The following is a 24381-nucleotide window of genomic DNA, read 5'->3' as shown; positions in this document are numbered from 1 at the left end:
TAAAAAGCGTATGACTGCATGACATGTAAGGCAAAAAAATGCACGTTCAAGGTCAAGTTAATTCCTTTTTTTTTCTAAAGGTTTATTTATTCATTTGAAAGTCAGAGTTACACAAAGAGGGGAAAGGTGGGGGGAGAAGGGGGGAAGGGGGGAAGGGGAGAAGGGGAGAGGAGGGGAGAGAGAGAGAGAGAGAGAGAGAGAGAGAGAGAGAGAGAGGTCTTTCATCCGCTGGTTCACTCCCCAATTGGCTGCAATGGCCGGAGCTGAGCCAATCGAAAGCCAGGAGCCAGGAGCCAGGAGCCTCCTCTGGGTCTCCCATGCGGGTGCAGGCACCCAAGGACTTGAGCCATCTTCCACTGCTTTCCCCGGCCATAGCAGAGAGCTGGATCGGAAGTGGAGCAGCCGGGTCTCGATCCAGTGCCCACATGGGATGCCAGCGCTTCAGGCCAGGGCATTAACCTGTTGCACCACAGCACCGGCCCTCAAGTTAATTTCTTAATATTAAGGGGAAACATCAAAGCTGTTCATGAAAATTCAAGAGAATATGCTCTGGGACCAACACTGTGACACAGCGGGTTAAAGCCCTGGCCTGAGGTGCTGGCATCCCATATGGGCGCTGGTTCAAGTCCTGGCTGCTCCTCTTTTGATCCAGCTCTCTGCTATGGCCTAGGAGAGTAGTAGAAGGTGGCCCAAGTCTTTGGGCCCCTGCACCCACATGGGAGACCCAGAAGAAGCTCCTGGCTTCAGATCGGCGCAACTCCAGCCGTTACGGCCATCTGGAGAGTGAACCAGTAGATGGAAGACCTTTCTCTCTGTTTCTGCCTTTCTCTGTAACTGCATCTTTCAAATAAATAAAAAATAAATATTTTTAAAAAAAGAAAGAACATATGCTCTGACAATTTCAAATAATAGCACTTTGGGGACTGTAAAACACAAAAACCAAGAATCACCAACTGCACTACTGCTCCTAGGTGTGCAGTTCTGATTTGTACTGAAGCAAAAATAATGAGTCCATGTCCAACCCATGACTGAAGTGAGGCAGAAGAGGAGAAAATTGAAATAGCCTTTATTTATCTGATTTTTTTTTAATTTAATTATTTATTTGAAAGGCAGAGTGACTCAGAGAGAGAGAGAGAGAGAGCAGGACAGAGAAAGGTCTTCCATCCACTGGCTCACTCCCCAAATGGCTGTAATGGCCAGGGCTGGTCAGACCAAAGCCATGAGCTAGGAACTCCACCCGGGTCTCCCACAAGGGTGGCAGGGGCCCAAGTAGTTAGGTCATTTTCCACTGCTTTCCCAGGCGCATTAGCAGGAAGTTGGGTTAGAAGCAGAACAGCGGGATCTCAAATTGGCACCCCACTACGGGATGCCAGAGTCGCAGGCGGCTTCACCCACCACGCCACAACGCTGGCCCCCATTTATCACGGGAAAGCGATTCATAACATTTACTAAAAGTATCTCTTTGAACAGATCTAAGTTTAAGTGAATAGTTCTAAAAGACTGTCCCAGTTCAAAGCTCTCTACGTAGTTTTTGTGTCATGACAACGATTATTAAGGCATAAATGAGAATGCCAGTTTACTTTCTCAAGTCAGAATATGGTTTTACGTTATCTCTGGGGAGCACTGCCGGCAGACACATTAGAAGCCCCTTCTGACAGCCCACGAACGAAGTGCATACACTCTAGCACACAGGTAGAAAACAGCCCTCATGTGTTTCCACATCCTTAACCACTGTTCTCTTGGGAAAATATCCACTTTATAATCCTATTTCATGGGATTCCCACAACGAAGCCCGGCAAAAAGCAAAGCCACCCACTTATCTCCGCGCAGAAATGTGTACTGAAACACCAAGCTCTGAAGGCCATCAAGGCCACTGGCACGGCTCCACCCACATCATACACCCTGGGTCCCCCTGTGACCAGACGGCCAGTACGTGAAGCCACGAGGCAGGCGGCCCCTGCGCTGTGTCCACCTGTATGTTACCATCTCAGTCCGTACTCTACCATGTCACAATCCTCGACTGAGGAGCTCAGTTCTTGGAAGACAACTCCTCTGACTACGTGAGACATTTTCTAGGACTCCCACACGGAAGGCTGTCAACAGCCTGTGGACTTTTCTGTCCGTGCAGACACTGCGTGCGGGCAGCATTACCCTGGGAGGAGAGAGTGCGGTGTGGGCCCGGGGCCGTTGAGGGTGAACACGCCGAGGCTGCTGACGCCGCTGCTGCCCATGCTGCCCGCGCTCTGTGCTGACTGGGCGCTGCGGTCCTGGTAGCTCAGGGGCAGGGTCTGAGGCCTGGCGTAGTAGTAGGGAGTTGAGTGAGCATCTCGGGGTAACGCCTGAGCAAATAACGCAGCATAGCTGGACACCTGCAAACGAGAGACACGCACTGAGCAGGAGAATGTACGTCCGCACTTCCTTCCCGCCCACGGAGCCGGGCATGGACTCCACACTTCACTGCACAGCACAGTCGCTGCTAGGTCTGTTTTTGAAATGTGCAGAACCAGAGAGTCCTAGGTTTCCTGAATTCCCACACGTCCCGCGTGGTCTGAGCACTCACAGCTCCACCGCAGACATTCACAACTGCAAGCCCAAGACCCCCCGCAGGGCCTCCCAGCGCAGGGAGAAGCACCCACTGCTGGGAACGGGACTTGAAAAAGTGAACATCTCCAAAACTGACCGTTTCTACTTGCTCTCTCTAGTACCTACTTAATCACACGTTGTCACACTTAGATAACACAACGATGAGAAACATCCCGGGGACCACACACGCACCAAAACTGCCCTCAAACAAGGTAACCCAAAGAAATCCGGTGGCCCTCCGGGACCAGACACGCATTTGAAATGGACAGTTACTCAAATCTGGAGGGACTGTCCCCAGAAAAGACACTCAGTGGCTACAGCAGAATGGTTACCTTGCCTGTCTGCTTGCGTGGATCCTCGCTAAGGTTCAGCAAGAGGTAGAGTATCGACCATTTATTTTTCAAAACTCCCTGTTTAGAAAAATTTAAAAAAAGGTCAGTATTAAAAGAACTGTTCCGTATAACTCTCCAGTTTTCTTTTCCTCTCCCCTAAATTATACTTACCTCCAAAATAGAAATGCACTTTAAAATTCACGTGGTAACTTCAAACCCAGGCTCATTTCATGTGTTACCAACACGCACGGTGCCACGTCAGAAGACCAGAAGCAACGCTCCTCTCCCACCAGCACCCTCGCATGCTTTCACCCCTACAAGCTACCTCCACATTCTCGCCCGAGAACAAGTGTGAACGACCCTACTCCGAACAATACTGTGTCCCCTGGGAAAAAGTCCTGGGAATACTCAGACGCTGAGTACAAAATAAATGTCATCATAAAATATGCAATTTTTTTTCTCATTTATCAATGTCTCATTCAGGCCACAAAACAAAAGATCACACAAAAAAAGAATTCTGAAGTGCAAGAGGTATCAGTCTCTGTCACGTTTACCGGAATCGAGGTCCGGCCCTGCAGACCTCAGATGTCAGGATCACTAAGCTGGAGGTCCCCATGGGAGGACTACCACACAGGCCGCACTTATTTCCAGTTGTGAATCACGCCACCCTAATGCAAAGCAGAACAGCAGCCGACCTCAGTGCGTGCCATCTAGCATCTACACAGAGCTACCTTGTGGGTGCACGGCCCACACGACACAGCATCTTTACTAACAAATTATGGATGGTTACCTGCACTAAGCAAAATCGCCATTCCGCTGTGGGTACTCAGGGCGCCCCGCGAGGAGACCCTGGCCTGTCGGGGTGTCAGTCTAGCAGCAGCAACCCAAGACCATGACAGCTCAGAGCTCAGGAAGAGCTCCCAGTGCAGCCTGAGCCTCTAGAGACGGACTGAGCGAGAGTACAGACCGCAAACGGACCAATCCGCTGGAGCTGGGGCCCAGGAGGAACCGAAAACAGAGATGAAGGGGCCTCAGATGCTACTCCCAGAAAGGCGGATTTCAGGGTGTAGAGGCAGGAAGCCTTCACAGGACCCCTTCTCTGACAGTTCACACAGTGCCTGGGGAGGCAGGAACCACATACCAACAGGGTACCTGGGAGGACGGAGGCCCGGAAGGGAACGTGCAGTGTGTGCTCAAGCCCATGACCAGTCTCTGAGCTCAGCAACTCCCTGGTGCAGGACAGGTAGCCAAACCTCAGTCTGCCTGCACCACAGGGACACCTTGCTAAGGAGCCGCATCTAACAGCAGCCGCCATCCGGGATAACCGACAGAGTCAAGTCCCCCCCCCACATCATCTCCTCCCACATCACAGCATCTACGATGGGACTTGCTCTCTCCAGTCCACGCAGCTAAGAAACACGGCAAACCTCAACACTTACCTACATCAACACGCTCTACGCCAGATCAGAGGGTCAACCAGATCAAACCAGAAGGGACAGAGGGAGGCAGGCAGCAGAGGAACAGTCCACAGGACTTGGGGAGCCAAGATGGCGCCGGGTGTCTAGTCTGGGGAACTCAGGCTGCAGAGGGTGGAGGTGAAGGGACGCCCAAGGGTGTGACATCAGGAACGCGCACGCTCCGTGCGGTTGCTAAGTCCCAGTGGCATCTCCTAAGCAGCGTCTGAGTACTGCGCGGCAACAGGCAAAGCAGCCCTACCTCACAGGCCTGAGATTCCAGCTCTTTGTTCAGAAAACATGAACAAGGGGATGAAAAATGAGCCAAGTTCCAAAAAGGAACAACGTTGTGCACCAAACAATTAGCAAATGACACAGTTTAAAGGAGGAAGCAACGCTGTTTTAATATAAAAAGAGCTGGTGTTAACCATCCAGTATCAGCGCGCTGCAGGCACGGGCACAGGTGTAGACAGGAACAGGGGACAACACAGGACAGGGGCAGCCAGCAGCTAGACCTCAAGGCACAGGTGAAGGTGAACTCCCTGCAGCCCGGGAGGGCGCCTGCCTGCAGGACACGCAGGCACTGGTCAGCCAAACCGTCACTCCGCGACAGCTCCACAGCCCGGCCTCCGCTCCCCTTCCCCGGCCAGTCCCAGCTGCTTCCTGCAAGGCAAGAGGAACAGGGACACACCCCGGAGCAGCAGGGAGAACAGGGAGAGAACAGACCAGGGAGAGAACCTCACAACTCGCATCAGCACTGGCGCTCAGCCCGCGCTGGACCATTCACGACCCCGCCACCCTAGACTTTGAAAACGCGAGGACCCCAGCTCAGACATTCCACTTTCAAACGTGAAGACACCACAGGACCACAAGGCACTCCAGAACAGTGTCTCCTGAAGCAGCTACTTAGCCAGCACCAGCAAACAGCTGGCTCCACCCAGAGGCCCCCACGGCCTCCACACAGCACTGGCCCCACACTGCGCTGGGCCATACTTCACTGGCCCCAGCCACACTTCCTCAGCCCTCTGTCAGCTACACATCCGGGCCCAGCCCAGGACCACCACATCTCCACTCCTCACCTGGACCCCTGTCCAGAGGCAAAAACATCAACAGTACGCAGTAAGCTGCACCTTCAGCCCTCCTGCCAGGCATGCAGGGCAGCGGACAGCCCGCAGGACGGCAGGACGAACACCACCAGCAAGCCCTGCACGTCTGAGGAACAGGTGTCTCAGCCGAGCAATGAGAGCTGTGGTCTGTACCTATTTTTTATACTTTGATTAATTACTGGTGTTACACTATTACCTAGTGCTTCTTTTCATATCCAGCCACAAAATGAAAAACAATCAAGCGAGTCCTGGGTGGGCCCCAAGAAGTTGGCCACTATTTCAAAGATTCAGAATTCTAAACATGACATCACGGTTTGAAACAATGTGCCCAGAAATCAATGTATAAAAAAAGGACTACTGGCCGGCGCCATGGCTCAATAGGCTAATCCTCTGCCTGCGGCACCAGCACCCCGGGTTCTAGTCCCGGTCGGGGCACCAGATTCTGTCCCAGTTGCCCCTCTTCCAGGCCAGCTCTCTGCTATGGCCCGGGAAGGCAGTGGAGGATGGCCCAAGTGCTTGGGCCCTGCACCCGCATGGGAGACCAGGAGAAGCACCTGGCTCCTGGCTTCGGATCAGCGTGGTACACCAGCCATAGCACGCCGGCCACAGCGGCCATTGGTGGGGGGGTGTGAACTAACGGAAAAAGGAAGACCTTTCTCTCTGGCTCTCTCTCACTGTCCACTCTGTCAAAACAAAACAAAACAAAACAAAACAAAAAGGACTACTTCTGACTACATAACTTCTATCACAGATGGAAAAGCATACTTATGCCAAAGAATTCAAATGGATTAGACTGAATTAAGAAATCAAAATGGCCAGCAAATAAACATAAGCTTCCTTCTTTGAGGCAGTGGTGGGGAACGTCCAGCCCCAAACCATCAAGGCCGTGAAATCACCGGTCTGGCCCCGCCAAGACAACCTCAAGCAGACTCGCAAGTTAGTAAAGCTAGAGCAGGCTGACGCGCAAGCTGCTGTGTGGCCTGCAGATGGCGCTGTAAGTGTCCACAGGCCCTTGGCAAGAGCAGCTTCCCCAGCCCTGCTTTCAGGGCACACACAGTACAAGAACAGACTCTAAACCCCTCTAGATCCACCGTCTTCCTGCAGAAGAAAGCTGGGTGAGCCCAGTGCCCTCGTGGCCAGAAACCACCACTACCAGAGCAACAGAGAGGCTCACAGTCTTGTGTAAAACATCAGGGGCACAAATCCCCTGGTTTGTGTTCAAGTATCAACATCAACACAAGATGTTTAAGATCACTTGTGGTCTGCTCCTCCCTGCAGCAGGACAATTAGGACCCCAGACACAGGAAAGCGCGTCAGCGGGATAAGCTTGGTAAGCCGCTGCTAACACGCGAGCACTCCACCCGGCAGTCACTCGGGTGTCTGGGACACACACTCACACATGCCTGAGGATGTTCCCAACGGAGCCTCACTCCTCCAGATGAAGCTCCCTTCTAATAATAGCCCGAAGAAGAGCAAACACTAGCTACAACTGACAGTCACTACGCATTTCAGAGTGTTAATATGACACCCCCACACACACACATACACACGTTCAAATATTCCCGTTGTATAATTAGTGGAGTTTCTCTCAGAATGCTTGCATTATACCTGGGAATGAAGTTTCCTGTGGAGTTCCGAAAATAACGCAGCGTCTGCTTCCCTTCTTTGTCGAATAACTGACAAGTTAGAAAAGAAAGCGGCATGTTATTCACAAACCGAGATCCATTTTACGCCATTTCTGCTACAGTGACCAACTCCCAAGAGCTGAAAAAACCATGAGTTCAAGTGTGAAAAGAACTATCCAATGAGTAACTTTTAGCTACGCAAGAATTTGGACAACCCACTTAATTTCTCTGGCATTTGTAAAATATGGGCTGAAATCAAGGAGTTTATGTAAAAATTAGACAAAGTAATGGAAACGATGGGATGATCAGATTCTACTTCTAAAGATAAATGAACAGGGAAGGCAAATATCTCTAATCAACAGTAGTCATCTGGAGAGACCGAAAGTGACAATGTCTGGAATGCTAAATGTGAAGGACAACAAAGTGTAACATTATGGTTCACCTGACTGCAAAACCACACATTCTGAACATTTCTGTGAAGATATGCAGCAGTGTCCAGCCTGGTTTTAATATAAAATGTTGTAGAATTACTGTTTCAAAATAAAGATCAAGCGGTAGCTGTTTGACCTAGTGATTCAGACCCAGCTTGGGGTACCCACATCCCATATGGTAGCACCTGAATTCAGTACCTGGCTCTAATTCCCACCTCAGCTTCCTAAAATGTACACTTTGGGAAGCAACAGGTACTAGCTCAGATAACTGGGTCCCCATTACCCACACAAGACACCTGCATTGGGTTCCCAGCTCTCGGCTTTGGCCTGGCTATTACAGGCACGTGACCAGTGGACCAGCAGATAGGAGCACGCTCTCTGTAAGTAAATACATAAAAATATAAAAACAAAAAACAGCTGATCACTTTTCATATCATTCCCCACGTCTCTGGATGTTGCAGCCACACTCGGCGGTAGCACATGAGAAGTGCATGCTGGCCCTGCTCCACAGAGGGGAGAAAACACCAATGCTACCTGGTTCCCTGAGGGAAGAGACCCCAGCTGCCCACACTGACAACATCCCACATACCACCCGTGCACAGGTGCCTCCCACACCTACTGGGAAAGGAACTTCAAAAGTTAACTCAGGCCACTGCCATGCCCAGCAGCCACCAGCGGCAACGCTGGCATCCCATGTCAGACTGTCAGTTTGAGTCCCAGCTGCTGTTTCTAACCCAGTTCCTTGGTGAAAGCAGCCAAAGATGGCCGAAGTGCTTGGGCCCCTGTGCCACGTGGGAGACCTGGGGGAAGCTCCTGGCTCCTGGCTCTGGCCTGGCCCAGCCCTGGCTGTAGTGGCCATTTAGACTGAACCAGCAGATGGAAGGTTTCAATCTTTCGATCACCTCCCCACCACTCTTTCAAATGAATCTTAAAAAATAAATAAAAGCTAACATAACTTCTATATTCTCTTAAAAAAAAAAAAGATTTATTTATTTCAGAGACAGAGTTACAGATAGAGAGAGGGAGAGACAGAGATGTGATCCATCTGCTGGTTCACTCTATAAATGGCCGCTATGGCCAGAGCTGGGCCAATCCAAAGCCAGGAGCTAGGAGCTTCTTCCGGGTCTCTCACGTGGATGTAGGGGCCCAAGTACCTGAGCCATCTCCCACTGCATTCCCAAGCCATTAGCAGGGAACTGGATCACAAGTGGAGCATCCGGAACTCGAACCAGCAGCCAAATGGGACGCTGGCACTGTAGGCAGAGGCTTAGCCTACTACACCACAGCGCCAGCCCCTAACTTCCATATTCTCAATTTTGTGTTTTCCCTTTTTGAATAGTCTGAATCTATTAAAATTTCTTTGATCTATCACATCAAATTTCTATTCCTTGTACAAAGACTGAGCACACAGCCAACACTTTTCATATTTACCAACAAGAAAGGGCCCTGGACACATACACTTGCTGTCTTAAAGACATGCCAGGGTCGGCGCCGTGGCTCACTAGGCTAATCCTCCACCTTGCGGCGCTGGCACAGCAGGTTCTAGTCCTGGTTGGGGCACCGGACTCTATCCTGGTTGCCCCTCTTCCAGTCCAGCTCTCTGCTGTGGCCAGGGAGTGCAGTGGAGGATGGCCCAAGTGCTTGGGCCCCACACCCCATGGGAGACCAGGAGAAGCACCTGGCTCCTGCCTTCGGATCAGCGCGGTGCGCCAGCCGTAGCGCACCAGCCGCGGCGGCCACTGGAGGGTGAACCAACGGCAAAGGAAGACCTTTCTCTCTCTCTCTCTCTCTCTCACTGTCCACTTGGCCTGTCAAAAAATAAAAAAAAAAATAATAAAAAAACCCTGGGTTTTCTCACTTGGAGGAAGCACTTCACCGTTTCTCTGGAAACATCCAAGTCACCAGCAACACTACTCTTGTACTTTGGGGCCACTCTCAAGAAAGGTAAGGGTTCTATGAACACAAACACTGCGATACGCAAACAGTAGGTCTGGTAGCTGTGACGGCTACTCAGGGATTATTGGGTGGGTAGCACATACAGTATGGACACGCTGAATGAAGCAGGCAGAGCTGGGCAGCCTGGAATTTCATCACACTTCTCAGAACAGTGTATAATGATGTGGCTGGACCACGGCTGACCAAGACAATGAAACCACAGTAAGGGGGGACTGACCTACACACAGTGAGTAACACTTATCAGCAGGTGGATCATTTCAGACTTAACATTGCTCATCATACTCTACACAGGACAAGGCCACTACAGTCAGATCCAATTACTCCCAGGCCATAGCCTCCACTCTATTACCAGCTCACCCACCATCCGCTTGGTGACACAGCTCTGAACGGGACAGCTGTACACACCATAGCCAAATGCAGTTCACAGGGCAACGGCCGGGGTGGGACACTGCCTTGAAGAAAGGGTTTCCTCGGGGGTACCACTGCAGTTTGCCGAAACGCTGAGAAACGAGGCCGAGGTGAACTCGCTGGGACAGTCTCAAGGGGCCCTCCCAGGAAAACCTGCTGGCCTTCACAGCAGGCCCCTTCAGTTCAGCCAAGAAGCTCCATAGGAGCATGGCTGACACAGCCCAGGACCCATGAGGGGAGAACCGGCCACCAGAGGAAAAGGACCACTCAGCGGGACCAGTGCGACCCCCACGCAAGGCTGCCTGCTGCTCACAGCCACGCCTCCCTGACACGCAGAGGTGAGCAGCCCTACCTCCCACAGCCAGATAACCCTGCCACACCCCAGCCATGCATAAGTGAAAAGCTCTCTCCCTCAGGCACCTTAGGCTCCAAAGCACCGCAAGCATGGAGGTGACGACGCCAGAGCTGTTTAGTGCCAGGATGGTGTCCTGTGCTGCCTGCTCAAAACCCGCGAATCATAAAGAAACACTGCCACCCAGAAAGTTCTACCGAACACATCACGTTGTCTAATGATACCTGAGACAAACCTCAACCACTGTGCTCCGGCAGAGTTAATTCTAAAACAGAACTAAGTTGTCTTGGTTTTCACGATACTTGGAATCACAATGTGCTTAGAACTGCAAACACAGGACTCCAAAAAGTTAGTGGAAAAATGGATGAAAAGATCAGTTTATCCTGGTGCTGAGGAATTGTCCAGTCCCTATGGCTTTCTTCACAATACCAGTTTTCCATGACCTTTATCAAGACCCCTCGTATATTCTCAGCCTTTGACAAGCTTCAGAACCCAACACACAACAGTTAGGAAAAATACATACGTTCTTTCTTGATTTTTTCAGCTACGAGAAATTCATCTCTCTCAACAGTTGGGGCGAAGTTGCTGCCAATAACTCGCACGGCAAACTGGAACTGCTGGGCCACATCAGCTGGAAGGTAAACAGAGGCCGTGAATCACCACCAAGCAGGCTGGACCCTGGCCACCTGGGGACCAGTGCCGCATCCGCCGTCCCATGGTCTCAGCTGAAAGCACAGAAAAGTTGCCAGGAGTCAAAATAAAAATGAACAAATGAACGAAACGAGGATTGCATGAAGTAACAGGCCAGACAGAGGAACCCTACAGGCAGGAAACAAGCCGGACTGATAATCGCGAAAGGAGCCTGCCAAGTCAGCCCAGACAGGAGGCACGAGGGTCCGCTGGAGAGCAGAGCCTCTGAGAACTCCGATCCGGAACAGTCACACAGACCCAAATCAGCACACTCCACACTGCAACAACTCAATCCTGGAAAAACTCCCTGTCAACGCCCCAGACACTGAACCACGGACAGGAGGCGTAGGCCTGGAATGAAGCTAGGGAACAAGGGACCTGCAGTGCCTTCCCTCGCCTTTGTGTTTTTTTCCAAGATATTTTGTCAACTTGTCTGCCTCCTCTACACCCCCAGACCAAGGATGCACAAAGACAACAGTCCAAGCCAGGCCCACTCTCCAGCCAGGGGACAGGCAGGGAGGAAGGGTCTGCTTCTTTCCCATGCCTGGCAACCTACAGCACCCTCCTATTCCACAGGAAAGAGTAACAAACACCACCCAGCAATCCCAAGGCACCATCAGCACTGACAGGCTAGCAACTCCCACACTCTAGCCGGAACACAGCCAAGTGTGCTGGAAGCCAGGGTGAGGGCAGGACCAAAGGAGAGGGAGCTGCGAAAAGGGCCCCTTTAAATCTACACGACAGCTAAACAAACCCAGCTGAAACTCAATGATGAAGGTCGCTTAAAAATAAAAGAATGAAACAAAGGTACACCCTGCAGGCAATTTAAAATGACTGTGGACGGGGCATATTCACATCACACAATGCACCTTCAGACAAAGGAAAGCTAGCAAGTTAGCAAGCGCACAGAAGGGCATTAACAAATGATAACAGGGCCAATTAACCAAGAAGATAACAGTTTTAAACAGTACACACCTAAAGCACATCTCTCAGATCCCTGAAGCAACTAAGAGAACTGAAAGGAAAACACCTGTGCACAAAGACGGCTGGGGCTTGCTCGGGATGCAAGAGCAAGTGAAGACTACGGTGAGCAAGCCCAGCTAGCCCGGACGGACCCGGCCCGGGCACCACCACCAGCCAACCTGACTGAGCCTGACCCAGCTGTGCATCCAGCAACCAGAACACAAGTTCTACTCACATGCAACGGGAACACCCATCAAGACAGACCAAACCAGGGGTTCACAAAACAACTGTACTGAATATGAATACCTCAAACTATTCAAAAGAATGTTCCCTAGCACTAACAGCACCATGCTAGACATGACTAACTGAAGAGCCGGTGCTGTGGCCTAGCAGGTAAGGCCGCCGACTGCAGTGCCAGCATCCCATGCAGGTGCTGGTTCAAGTCCCGACTGCTCCACTTCCAATCCGGCTCTCTGCTATGGCCTGGGAAAGCAGAAGATGGCCCAAGTCCTTGGGCCCCTGCACCTATATGGGAGACCTCAAAGAAGCTCCTGGCTCCTGGCTTCGGATCGGCCCAGCTCTGGCCACTGCAGCGTCTGGGGAGTGAACCAGCAGATGAAAGCTCTCTTCTCTTTCTGTAACTCTGCCTTTCAAATAAATAAATCTTAAAAAAAAAATGAAATGAATAACAAAACAATATCTGGGGAAAAAAACCTCAAAGGAAACTAGAAAATGAACTGAAAGAAAATGATAATACAACATACCAGAACATGTGAAATCTGGCTCAAACAGCTCTTGGATAAAAAGTTGTGGCTGGAAATGCTTTCACTCAAAAGGAAGATAAATCTCATATTTAAAAAAATGACAGTTTATACTATAAAATCTAGAAAAAGAATAAACTGGTGCCGGTGTTGAGGCAACGCAGGTTAAGCCAAGACCTGCAATGCCAGCACCAGTTCTCGTCCAGCTGTTCTGCTCCCCATGCAGCTCCCTACTAACGTGCGTGGGAAGCAGAAGACGGCCCGCGTACCTGGGCCCTGCCACCCACACAGGAGACCCACGAGAATGCCTGCAGAAGATGGCCCGCGTACCTGGGCCCCTGCCACCCACACAGGAGACCCACGAGAATTCCTGCAGAAGATGGCCCGCGTACCTGGGCCCTGCCACCCACACAGGAGACCCACGAGAATTCCTGCAGAAGATGGCCCGCGTATCTGGGCCCCTGCCACCCACACAGGAGACCCACGAGAATTCCTGCAGAAGATGGCCCGCGTATCTGGGCCCCTGCCACCCACACAGGAGACCCACGAGAATTCCTGCAGAAGATGGCCCGCGTACCTGGGCCCTGCCACCCACACAGGAGACCCACGAGAATTCCTGCAGAAGATGGCCCGCGTACCTGGGCCCTGCCACCCACACAGGAGACCCACGAGAATTCCTGCAGAAGATGGCCCGCGTACCTGGGCCCTGCCACCCACACAGGAGACCCACGAGAATTCCTGGCTCCTGGCTTCAGCCTGGTTTGCCCCAGTTGTTGCGGCCATCTGGAGCGAACCAGCAGATGGAAGAACCCTCTCTGTCTCTCCCTCTCGCTCTGTAACTTTCAAATAAATAACAAATCTTGAATTAAAAGGGGGGGGGGGGGACTAAATTCAAAGTACACATTAGGAAATAATAAAAATGAGAACAGAAATCAATAGAATTTAAAACAAAAAAAAAGGGGGAAAAGGACTGATAAATCCCCACCAGCCCGACAGAACAAGACAAGGCATAAACTCAGGAATGAAAGCGGGGATAGGACAGCAGCCTTGATCCTACGAAAGTTTAAAGACAGCAATGGCTAAATAACTGCTGTCGACCACCTCTGCTGAAGGCGGCACATAAAACCCAGCACCCCCCCCCGAATGTGCTAGCCCCCCCGCTCAGAGACCAAGGGCAGCATCCTCGGAGACAAAGCCGTGGACGGCAGGTACCAGGGGCACAACGGGGCCAGAGACGCTTCACTCGTGTGCTTCTCCTCCCGGTCTAACCATGAGAAGAAGGCTTGCAGACAGACCCCAGTTGAGACATCCTACACAGTAACGTTTAATCCTCAAACCGCCAAGGTCATCTCTCTCTCTCTCTGTCTCTGTCTCTCTCTCTCTCTCTCACACACACACACACACACACACACACAGTCACAGACTGCTGACACTAAATGCAATGCAGAGCCTGGATGGAGCCTGGAGCAGCAGAGAGGAAGTCTACAGAGCACGGAGTGGACTTAGTTAACACTAACATTAGTTATAACAACTGCACCATCGCAACGTATGTCATCTTGGCTTCTTCTAGAAAACAGAGCTTTAAGAAACTGCTGTCGTGACCCCATTCCACACCTCTAAAACCACACTTTGTGAGAGAGTTCTGTCCTGAGTGTGTAGCAGGCTAACAATAGTGGAGAATATCCGGGGACTCTATTTGCAATCTTTTTGTGAACCCAAAATCATTCTAAAATGAAATTTTTAAACATACTTAGGACAGAACTCTCTCACAAAGTGTGGAATCAGGTCACAATAGCAGTTTCTTAAGGTTCTATTTTCAAGAATAAACCAAGTAAGCCGGCGCCGCGGCTCACTAGGCTAATCCTCCGCCTGCAGTGCCGGCACCCCGGGTTCTAGTCCCGGTTGGGGCGCCGGATTCTGTCCCGGTTGCCCCTCTTCCAGTCCAGCTCTCTGCTGTGGCCCGGGAAGGCAGTGGAGGATGGCCCAAGTGCTTGGGTCCTGCACCCACATGGGAGACCAGGAGGAAGTACCTGGCTCCTGGCTGCGGAGCGGCACGGCACGCTGGCCACAGCGGCCATTTGGGGGGTGAACCAACGGAAGAAGACCTTTCTCTCTGTCTCTCTCACTCTAACTCTGCCTGTCAAAAAAAAAAAAAAAGAATAAACCAAGCTGAAATATGGGAAAACAAGGTTTCTTTAATAAACTCAAAATTGAACCTCAACCTACACAGAGGTGATGCAGACGAACTCACAGAGGTCATACCCAAGAGTAAAATCAAAGCCCTCTTAGGAAAAAGGAGAAAGAAGAAACTTCACGACTCTGGGTCTGGCAGAGGTCTTACATGGAGGCACCAAAGTCATGACCAACTTTTCAAAAATGGGCAAAGTGGACTTCCTCAAGATTAAGGATATTAAGAGAATGGAAATAACAAGGAAAAGGGATTTTTAAAATCCACAACCAATAAAGGACTTAAATGTTAAGAACTCTCAATGGTCAGCAAGTGTGAGGGAAAAAAAATCTAAGAAAAACATAAGCAAAAGATTAGGACAGAAAAGTCATCAGGAAGACAGACAGCTGGCAGGGAGAAAAACAAAGCCACGTGACGAGACGCCGCAGGTTAGGGGAAGGAACACTACAACCACAACGAGCGATCACTGCGCACCTGCCCGCGAGGCTAAAACGCCATCAGCACCCAGTGCAGGGGAGGAGGCGGTGCACCCCAAGCTCCCCACCGGGCAGGTCAGCAGGCTGGGCGCCAGGGGCTCTCCCCCCTGCAGGGGAGCAGGCAGAGGGCACCCCAGCTCTCCACTCTGCTGGGGAGGACGTGAACCTGACACCTGCACCCTGAAGAGTCCGGCAGCTTCTTCTAAGGTAAGCTTACGCCTAGCACATGGCTCACAGATCCCACTTGCTGCTCTTTATTCCAAAGAAATAAAAGCTTGCAGGCTGCAGGTGACTGTTCACAGCTGCACTCCCCATAATCTGGAGAACCTAAGACTGGAACCAGCCCAAACACCCTCCAATGGGCGGCTGGATCCACCCGTGGACCGCTACTCCGTAAGGGAAAGGAACGAGCTGTTACCACACCCAGCACCACACTGCGTGCCAAACACTTTTCCTTAGTGAAAGAAGTAAGCCCCAAGAGACTATACACTGCGTGATCCTAGTCACACGACATTCTGGAAGTTAACACAGATACGGGGGTTGCCAGAGGCTAAAGAGCAGTACAGGATACAGGAAGTAACTAGAAAAAAATCTCTCATTTAAAATATGCCCAGCACCACAACGGTATTAGCAAGGAGCAAGTGAAACTCAAGCACAACAGAAGACCGAACTGTGTGATTCCATGAGGAAGAAAACAGAAATAGCAGCAAATTAAAAAATTAAATTAGGGGCCAGTGCTGTGGTGCAGTGGGTTAACGGCCTGGCCTGAAGCACCAACATTCCATATGGGCACTGGTTCGAGACCCGACTGCTCCATTTCCGATCCAGCTCTCTGCTATGGCCTGGGAAAGCAGTAGAAGATGGCCCAAGTCCTCGAGCTCCTGCACCCGTGTGGGAGAGCCAGAAGAAGCTCCTGGCTCCTGGCTTCGGATGAGCGCAACTCCAGCCATTGCAGCCAACGGGGGGGTGAATCATCGGATGGAAGACCTCTCTCTCTGCCTCTCCTCTCTCTGTGTAACTCTAACTTTCAAATAAATAAATAAATCTTTAAAAATTTTAAATTTAAAAATTTAAATAAAAAAAAAGTTCTCAGCCTGAAGGATCACCGATTGTGGATCCAAATGAACTTTTAAATCTCACATCTAGACCCATCGTAGCAAATTTTCAGAACATAAAGCTACCAGTTACAACTTCAAGGGAACAAGAATCAGATTGCCAGGAAAGGCCTGGTCAGTAACGAAGGGACACCTCCAGGGAGGGCAGAGGCAGCACCTGAGAGCAGAGTGCCCAGGGGCCACATGACCGGGGCTGTGGCGCTCAGAGAGGGGCCTCGTGACTGCAGCACAGGGACCTGGCCTGGCTCCTTCACCAGGCCACGCTCACACGGCCGCACCACAAGCACAGCCCCTGCTCAGCGGCCTGGCACACGTCCACATCTTCCTGGGACCCACCTGTCCCGGAGTCCGCCAACGCCTCCCTCACTAGCAGGCACACAGTCCAGTCACCACTGTGCCTCCAGTGTGTGTGCAGGAAACACCTGACAGATGCCTACACAGTGGGGAAAAGGGCAAAAAGAAATCATCTAAACACTGTTTCCGGGGCAGAGGACCAGGGAGTGGTTTTTATTTTTTTCTTAGTTTTCCTCACTTTCAATGTCTTCTACACTAGGACACATTAATCTTCTAAACATGAAGTGTCACTGAGAAGTGATTTCAGAGGACTGCTGCAGTTCTACTTCAGGTCATTACTTTACCCTTTTCTTACTCAAGTACATCACACAAACACATCTTCAGAGCTCCATACACCTTGGAATTTTTTCCTCTCAAAAACTACAAACTCCTCCACACAGAAATACTGTGTTCCTTCCTCGCCGCGTTCCTTCAGCACCTTCAGTACACTTCGTCCCATGCCCACTTCATCCATGACTCAAACTCTCTACCCGCTCGCTCATCAACCCAATTTCTAGTCTGCTTGCTGATTACAAAACAACAGGAAAACCCACCTATTTATTAAAGCAAATCTTCGGGGCTGCGCTGTGGCACAGCAGATTAAAGCCCTGGCCTGAAGCACCAGCATCCCACATGGGCGCCAGTTCAAGTCCCGGTTGTTCCATTTCCGATCCAGCTCTCTGCTATGGCTTGGGAAAGCAGCGGAAGATGGCCCAAGTCCTTGGGCCCCTGCACCCGCGTGGGAGACCCAGAAGATGCTCCTGGCTCCTGGCTTCGGATTGGCACAGCTCCGGCCGTTGCAGCCATCTGGGGAGTGAACCTGTGAATGGAAGACCTCTTTCTCTCTCTGTCTCTACTTCTCTCTGTAACTCTTTCCAATAAATAAAATAAATCTTAAAATAAATAAATAAATAAAGCAAATCTTTGCACTCCGCATTTCAAAGCTGGATGCACAGAATGCAGACAAAGAAACAAGCAGTAACAAGCGTTCTTCTTCCAGGAAACTGACATCAAAGGCCAACATGGGAAGTATCAGACACCCTCAACTACACACTAAATGCTCCCAAAATGCTCTTCTGTTTTTAAAGCACAACTACTCCCAGTAATTCAAGCAAAATTCCTCAGCAGGTACCACGTGCCGAACGCTACAAGCCCTAAGCACTTAACACACAGGGGTTCAGCAGACAGACCGAAGGATACAAAAGGTCACATAACCACACAAGATAATGAGACTGTGAGAACTACAACACAGACAAGAAGGCTACCGAGACCATCAACAGGGAAAATGCCAGGACGTGGGCGGGCCAGGGAAGGACTCGGGGAGGCAGCGGCCTCCAACCGGAATGGAGGCGGAGCAGCAGGTGGGAAGAACAGAACAGTGAGCCACAGGGCCCACCAGCATGCTGCTCCCCCAGGAGGCCAACACCATGGGCTCCAAAACGAAACTCAGCCAAAAGTCACTCCTTCACAGTCCCAGACAGGGGCCGTCGCCATGGAGTAGTGGGTAAAGCCTCCACCTGTTGTACCAGCATCCCATAAGGGTGCTGGTTCAAGTCCTGGGCTCTCCTCTTCCAACCCAGCTCTCTGCCATGGCCTGGGAAAGCAGAAGATGGCCCAAATGCTTGGGCCCCTGCACCCACGTGGGAGGCCCAAAGGAAGCTCCTGGCTTCGGATCAGCTCAGCTCTGGCCGTTGCGGCCACTTGGAGAGTGAACCAATGGACGGAGGAAGACCTTTCTCTCTATAACTCTACCTCTCAAATAAATAAACGAATAACTAAATCTTAAAAAAAAAGAAAGAGTCCCAGACAACTGAGTCTGGGTGTAAATCTTTGATGATCTGGCTTAATCCAGAACTAAAATTTAGAGGTTACCAGTGTCTGGTCACCAAGTACCAAAGGCGGGAATCATTCTCTCACCTTCCACCCGGCTGGGTATGAGAGGAGCAGGCAGTCTTGGTGGGGAGCCGGGAAGAGGGCACTCAGTGCCCTCGGGCACTCTGACCACACTGCCCAGGCACGAGCTGGGCACCAGGGCTGCGCAGACACTGACAGGCCCAGGGCAGGGAGGGTAAAGGTGACACCTGCCAGCATGCTCCACACCACGGAGCAGGGACGACGAATTCCACATGACAGCGCTGAATCGGAGACCTGGGCTCCACCCCCCGCCTGCGACTTGTCAGCTGCGTGGCTCAGAGCCTCCGTTTCCTTGTCTACACGACAGAATTACACCAACCCTGCTTGAGAATTAAGCACGCTGGTGAGATCTGCATATTCTAAGTATCTCAGAAGTGTTAGCTATTTTTATTATTAACCTGAAAATGTTCTTTAAAGACATATGTCTACCACAGCTCAATAAAGCAGCTGGATTTTACCCCTAAGCAAGGTCATGTGGTCTCCATCCTGGGACCACAGACAGGAACGAATTAGGTCTCCTCAACGGGTTTCCCAGAAAAGGCCTTTCTAGGGTAGAGGAGGACAAGAAACTCAGGGCTGCAGATCTCCATTCCAAATGAGGCAGCTCCAAAGACACCCAGCCCAAAGGCCCTCAAACACAAGCGCAGTGCAAGTGGCGGGGGGGGGGGGGGGGGGGGCAACACACATTGCTCCCGGGGGCTGAGATGCTGCCCTCCGCCCTCACAACGGTCTGGCTCCCAGGTGCACACTCTGGCTTTTCTGAAGGCCAGGAGGATGGGGGGAGGGGGGAGCCGCAGGTGCTCCATCTGGGAGCAGAGCACCTACACCAGCAATCCTCGTCCTGCTCCTGTCAGAATAACTTTTCCTGCATTTTAACGGTTCAGATGCCAAGTCCAACTGAGACCTACACACTCAGAGCCCTAGAGATGGGCCCACAGCATTCACTTTGAGTTCAAAATGAAAAGGCATGAGGTCAGGTCAGAAACAAGTATCCCGCCCTCAACTACCGCCTACCCCTGCCCCCGTGCCCCGGGTTCCCCTTCCCACCCCCAGTGATCACAGGTGATTCCAACGTGCAGCTGAAAAGCAATGCTCTAAAACAAAATCAAGGGGCTGACGTGGTGGCACACTGGGCAAAGTCACCACCTGCCATGCCAGCATCCCATATGGGCACCAGATCCTGTCCTGGCTGCTCCACTTCCAATCCAGCTCCCTGCTAATACACCTGGGAAAGCAGCAGAAGACGTACTTGGGCACCTGCACCCACATGGGAGACCGGGAAGAAGCTCCTGGCTTCATTCTGGCCCAGCCCTGGCCACTGGGGCCATCTGAGGAATGAACCAGCAGATGGAATATCTGTTAACTCTGCTTGCAAATAAACAACATAAACCCTTTTTAAAAATGAAACAAAAGAAAAACATTATATAAAAATTCTTATTTTTTTTAAATCTCAGGGTCCCTTCACACTCATGATGAAGGCACTCAAAATCTTGTTATGTAGTGGAGGATGGCCCAGGTCCTTGGGCGCCTGCAACCACGTGGGAGATCCGAGAGTAGCTCCTGGCTTCAGATCGGCGCAGCTCCAGCCATTGCGGCCATCTGGAAAGTGAACCAGCGAATGTAAGACCTCTCTCTGTAACTCTTTCAAATAAATAAATCTTAAAAAAAATTTTTTTAAAATAAACATACATTTTATATTCTCTCTGGTTATCTCACCAAATACCGGCAATAGCCAGGGCGGAGTCAAGCTGAAGCCAGAAGCCAGGAATTCATACCGATCTCCTCGGTGGGTGAGCGGGGACCCAAGAATCTGAGCCACCAACTGCTGTACCCAGGGTGCAAGTCAGCAGGAAGCTGGAATCTGAGTGGAGCCAGGACTGACACCCAGGCACTTTGACCATGATGTGAGCATCTTGACAGTCCACCAGAATAGACATGTTTTTTCTTTTTCAAAAAATACATTTTTTTGACAGGTAGAGTTATAGACAGTGAGAGAGAGAGAAAGGTCTTCCTTCCGTTGGTTCACTCCCCAAATGGCCGCAACGGCCGGCACTGCATAGATCCGAAGCCAGGAGCCAGGTGCTTCTCCTGGTCTCCCATGGGGTGCAGGGCCCAAGGACTTGGACCATCCTCCACTGCCCTCCTGGGTCACAGCAGAGAGCTGGAAAAGGAGCAACCAGGACTAGAACCCGGTGCTCATATGGGATGCAGACGCCGCAGGCGGAGGATTAGCCAATGAGTCACGGCACTGGCCCCCAAAATGTACATTTTAACACATACTTAGCATATGCTAAATTTCCCAGGAACGCACTTATCATATATCAAAGAAGATCATACGTATGTGGAGCTCCATCAAGGGCTTCTCACCATGTTGGAAAATGCTGTAACCAAGGGCAACACCAGGACAACCCTCGACTCACCTGTGTGTGAGCCGCCACCCCTACTTCAGTGCCACGCAGGCCCAAGTATTATCTAGCGAAACGCTCCTCATCCCTTCCTCACTCCGGTCAGGAAGAGGAGGATGAGCAGTGAGGAGGAAGCGTTGCCCCTGACGGAGCTGAAAAGCCCTGACGATGAGACACCGGGCTCACCAGGAGTCCCTGAACGCATGGCCGCGCGCTCCAGGGAGCAGCGGGGACGAAGACAGCCCTGTCCTACCAAGCCCGCGTGCAGGGCTCAAGGGGGAAGCAGTGGGAGTAGTGGGGATAGAACTTTATGAAACCATCAAGCACACACATACCATGGCACTCTGCATCTGAAGGTCCCTGGAAGCAAACGACAGAATGTATTTGAAAAGCACAGAGCCCAAGCTGCGGCCTGGATGCCCATTTCCCATATCAAGAGGGCCTGGGTTCAAGTTCCCATTCTGCTTCTGACGCAGCTTCCCGCTGATGTGCACCCTTGGAGGACACAGGTGACGGCTCCAGGACTGGGCCTGGCGTGCACACGGGAGACCCAGATCGAATGCTGATGCTCCTGGCTCTGGTCTGGCCCAGCTTCAGCTGCCGTGGGCACGTGAGGAATGAACCAGGGGATGAACAATCTCGTTGTGTGTCTGCCTCTGTCACTACGTCTTTCAAATAAATAAAACCTAAAAACCAAGATATACAAATGTGATTCATATAAAATTCACATTAAAAATAACCAGTCTACTTCGCCTTGATTTTGCAGCCTTAAAAGAGCAACATGTCAGGGAAGCACAAGACCGGTCATCTGTGCGTCTGAATGTCCCTTACCCTCCTCTGTGCCGCCTGAATGTCCCTTACCGGAAATGCTTGGGGCCAGCAGTCTTTTTGACTTTGGGGTGATCTGGGGGAGGGGGGGATAATACATATGATTTACCAGGTGAGCATCCCTAATCCAAAAGTCTGAAAAATGAAATTCCGATACTGCATGACACTAGAAACATTTCAGATTGCATAGCATCACAGATTTTAGATTTTTGGATGAGGGATGCAGAACATGTAATTTATCATTAGGAAAGAGTAACTGATGAAGGCACTAGGCGGTTGTCAGATAAAATAGCCACCGAGCGAGGAAGGCTTCCATGCCAAATGTGGTAAAGGCAGCAGCTGCTGCTCCTTTGCTCGGTCAGCCAGAATAAAACAACACAATAAGCTAGGAAACAAGTTTTTCCGTGAACAGCAGTAAAATCTCAAATTAGTGCCATAAACATGTGGCGATGCTAGCACGTCAGAACACATCAAAGCGGTTATCACCGTTAGTCTGTTTTATGACATGTCACTCAAAGGAACCCCTGCGGGTCTCACTGTCAGCCATCTTAATGTAGACCCAATGCTAAATGCAAACACAGAGGTCAGCGATTTCCGCAGACGGGGCACTGCGGTGTCTTGGCGGGAGAGGAACTTTTGTATCAACGAGAAGTCTCACTTTAAAAAAAAAAAGTTACATGTTGGGGCTCAGGACGTTGGAGCAGCAGGTAACACACAGGGTAAGACGCTGCATTCCGGATCAGACCGCCGGGGTTTCAGCGCAGTTCTGCTCCCAGCTACTGCGCACGGCGAGGCGGCAGGTGCTGGCTCCGGTTGCTGGGTTCCTGCCACCGCCACGGGAGACCTGGGTTCCACCCCCAGCTCCCAGGTGCCCCGTGGCTGGGACTGAGGCCAGTGGACGGGAGCACTCTCTGACAGTGTCCAGTTTTCAAAATGCTTAACTGTTGACACATTCCAGCTCACAACAAGTGACTTCCAAAACCCCGTGGTGACAACCGGAATGTAAACCCGAAGGAAAGCTCCGCCGGCACCGGCAGAACCCACTCTGCTGTCCCGGTGCCAGCCCGGGACCAGGACCGCCACCTAGGAACGAGGACAGCTGCGCGCGCCAACGACAGCTGCCCGGGGGCCGGCCCCACGCCCCGAGGCCGGACTCGGCTAAGAAGCCCCGGGCCGCCAGGGCACCGCGGGTTCCTAAGCTGGAGGTCACCGGGGCGGCGGGGCGCGCACCCTTCTCACCGGGCCCCGCAGAGCTCGCCAGGGGCACAAAACCCCCGGCTCTGCCGCTGCCGTGCACGGGGTCGCCTCTCGGTCTCGGACGGTGCCCTCGCCCACGGCCCGAGTCCCCGACAGGCGCTCGCCTATCCCGACACAGGGCGGTTCCTCCCCCCCGGACCCAGCGAGAAAGGAGACCGAGGCCGCCCCGCGGGGCCGACTCCGGAGCCCGCAGCTGCCGCCCGCGCCCACGCAGCGAGAGCCCCCACGCGCGAGGACCCCACACACACCCAGCCCCCAAGGCTTCCCGCTCGGAACGCATGGCCGGGGAGGCTCGCGAGCGCGCCCCGCACAGCTCCGCCGCCACGCTTCCCTGCGGAGCCCGCGGACCCGCGAGGGGCTACTCGCCAGCACGCGGCCGCCCCGGGCCCCGCCGCGCCCGGCCCCGCGCCCGCATCCACGCCCGGCCCCGCGCCCGGCCCGCTACCTTCGCTCCGGCCCAGAATCCGGCAGCACAGGTTCTGCAGCAGAACGTTCGGCGACTTCTGGTCCGGCGTCGCCATCCTCGCCCCGGCGGGGCCCCGCCCGCCTGCGCCCGTGGCTCCCCGCCTTCCCGCCGCCTACGGTGCAGGGGCCGCCAGCCCCGGGGCCGCCATTTTACCGGAACGCGCGAAACCGAGCCGCTTCCCAGAATGCCTCGCTCTTCCGGGAACCGGCCGGCGTGCGTCGGCCTAACAGTTCCCCGCGCGCTTGCTCGTTTTCCCTCCGGCAACACCCGCAGGCCAGAAGGGTTCCGGGCAGCAGAAGGGCCCCGGGGCCGCGGGTCCATGTGGGTGTTTGCGCCAGGCAACCGCTGCCGTCCGTCGTTCGGAGTGTTCTCTCTTAAATGGCGTTTTTTGGGCTCACACTCTCGATGAAAGGAATGTATTGACAACAGTGCAATAGCTTCGTGACTTTTAAAAAAAAATTATTTATTCGAAAGGCAGAGTTAGAGAGGGACAGATCTTCCGTCTGGTTCACTCCCCAGATGGCTGCGACGCCCAGGGCTGGGCCAGGGCGAAGCCAGGAGCCAGGAGCTCTTCCAGGACTCCCCGGTGGGTGCAGGGCCCAAGCACGTGGGCCGTCCTCCACTGCTCTCCAAGGCCAGAGCAGGGAGCTGGATTGGAAGTGGAGCACCCAGGACTCGAACCTCCAGCTGCCTGGGATGCAGCGTCGCAGGCGGTGGTTTTACCTGCTAAGCCAGCGC

General features: G+C 52.3%; 1 protein-coding gene across 2 annotated transcripts in view; it reads right to left on the bottom strand.

Moving 5' to 3' along the window:
• Window positions 1–23769, bottom strand: part of TUBGCP3 (tubulin gamma complex component 3) — an 85326-nt gene extending 61557 nt beyond the window's left edge. For both annotated transcript variants that reach the window (XR_009866181.1, XM_062193927.1), the window contains exons 1-5: window positions 23623–23769; window positions 10771–10878; window positions 7084–7151; window positions 2916–2993; window positions 2152–2369 (exon numbers count right to left, since the gene is read on the bottom strand). Coding sequence is in view for 1 of the 2 variants with exons in the window: in XM_062193927.1 (XP_062049911.1) it covers window positions 2152–2369; window positions 2916–2993; window positions 7084–7151; window positions 10771–10878; window positions 23623–23698 (548 nt within the window). In the remaining variant the exon portion in view is untranslated. The remainder of the gene's footprint in view (window positions 1–2151; window positions 2370–2915; window positions 2994–7083; window positions 7152–10770; window positions 10879–23622) is intronic.
• Between the last annotated feature and the right edge of the window lie 612 nt (window positions 23770–24381).

The sequence above is a fragment of the Lepus europaeus genome, chromosome 6 (assembly GCF_033115175.1).
Source record: "Lepus europaeus isolate LE1 chromosome 6, mLepTim1.pri, whole genome shotgun sequence".
NCBI lineage: Eukaryota > Metazoa > Chordata > Mammalia > Lagomorpha > Leporidae > Lepus > Lepus europaeus.
The sequence above is the reverse complement of the archived record's forward strand: the minus strand, read 5'-3'. Positions and strand labels throughout refer to the sequence as shown.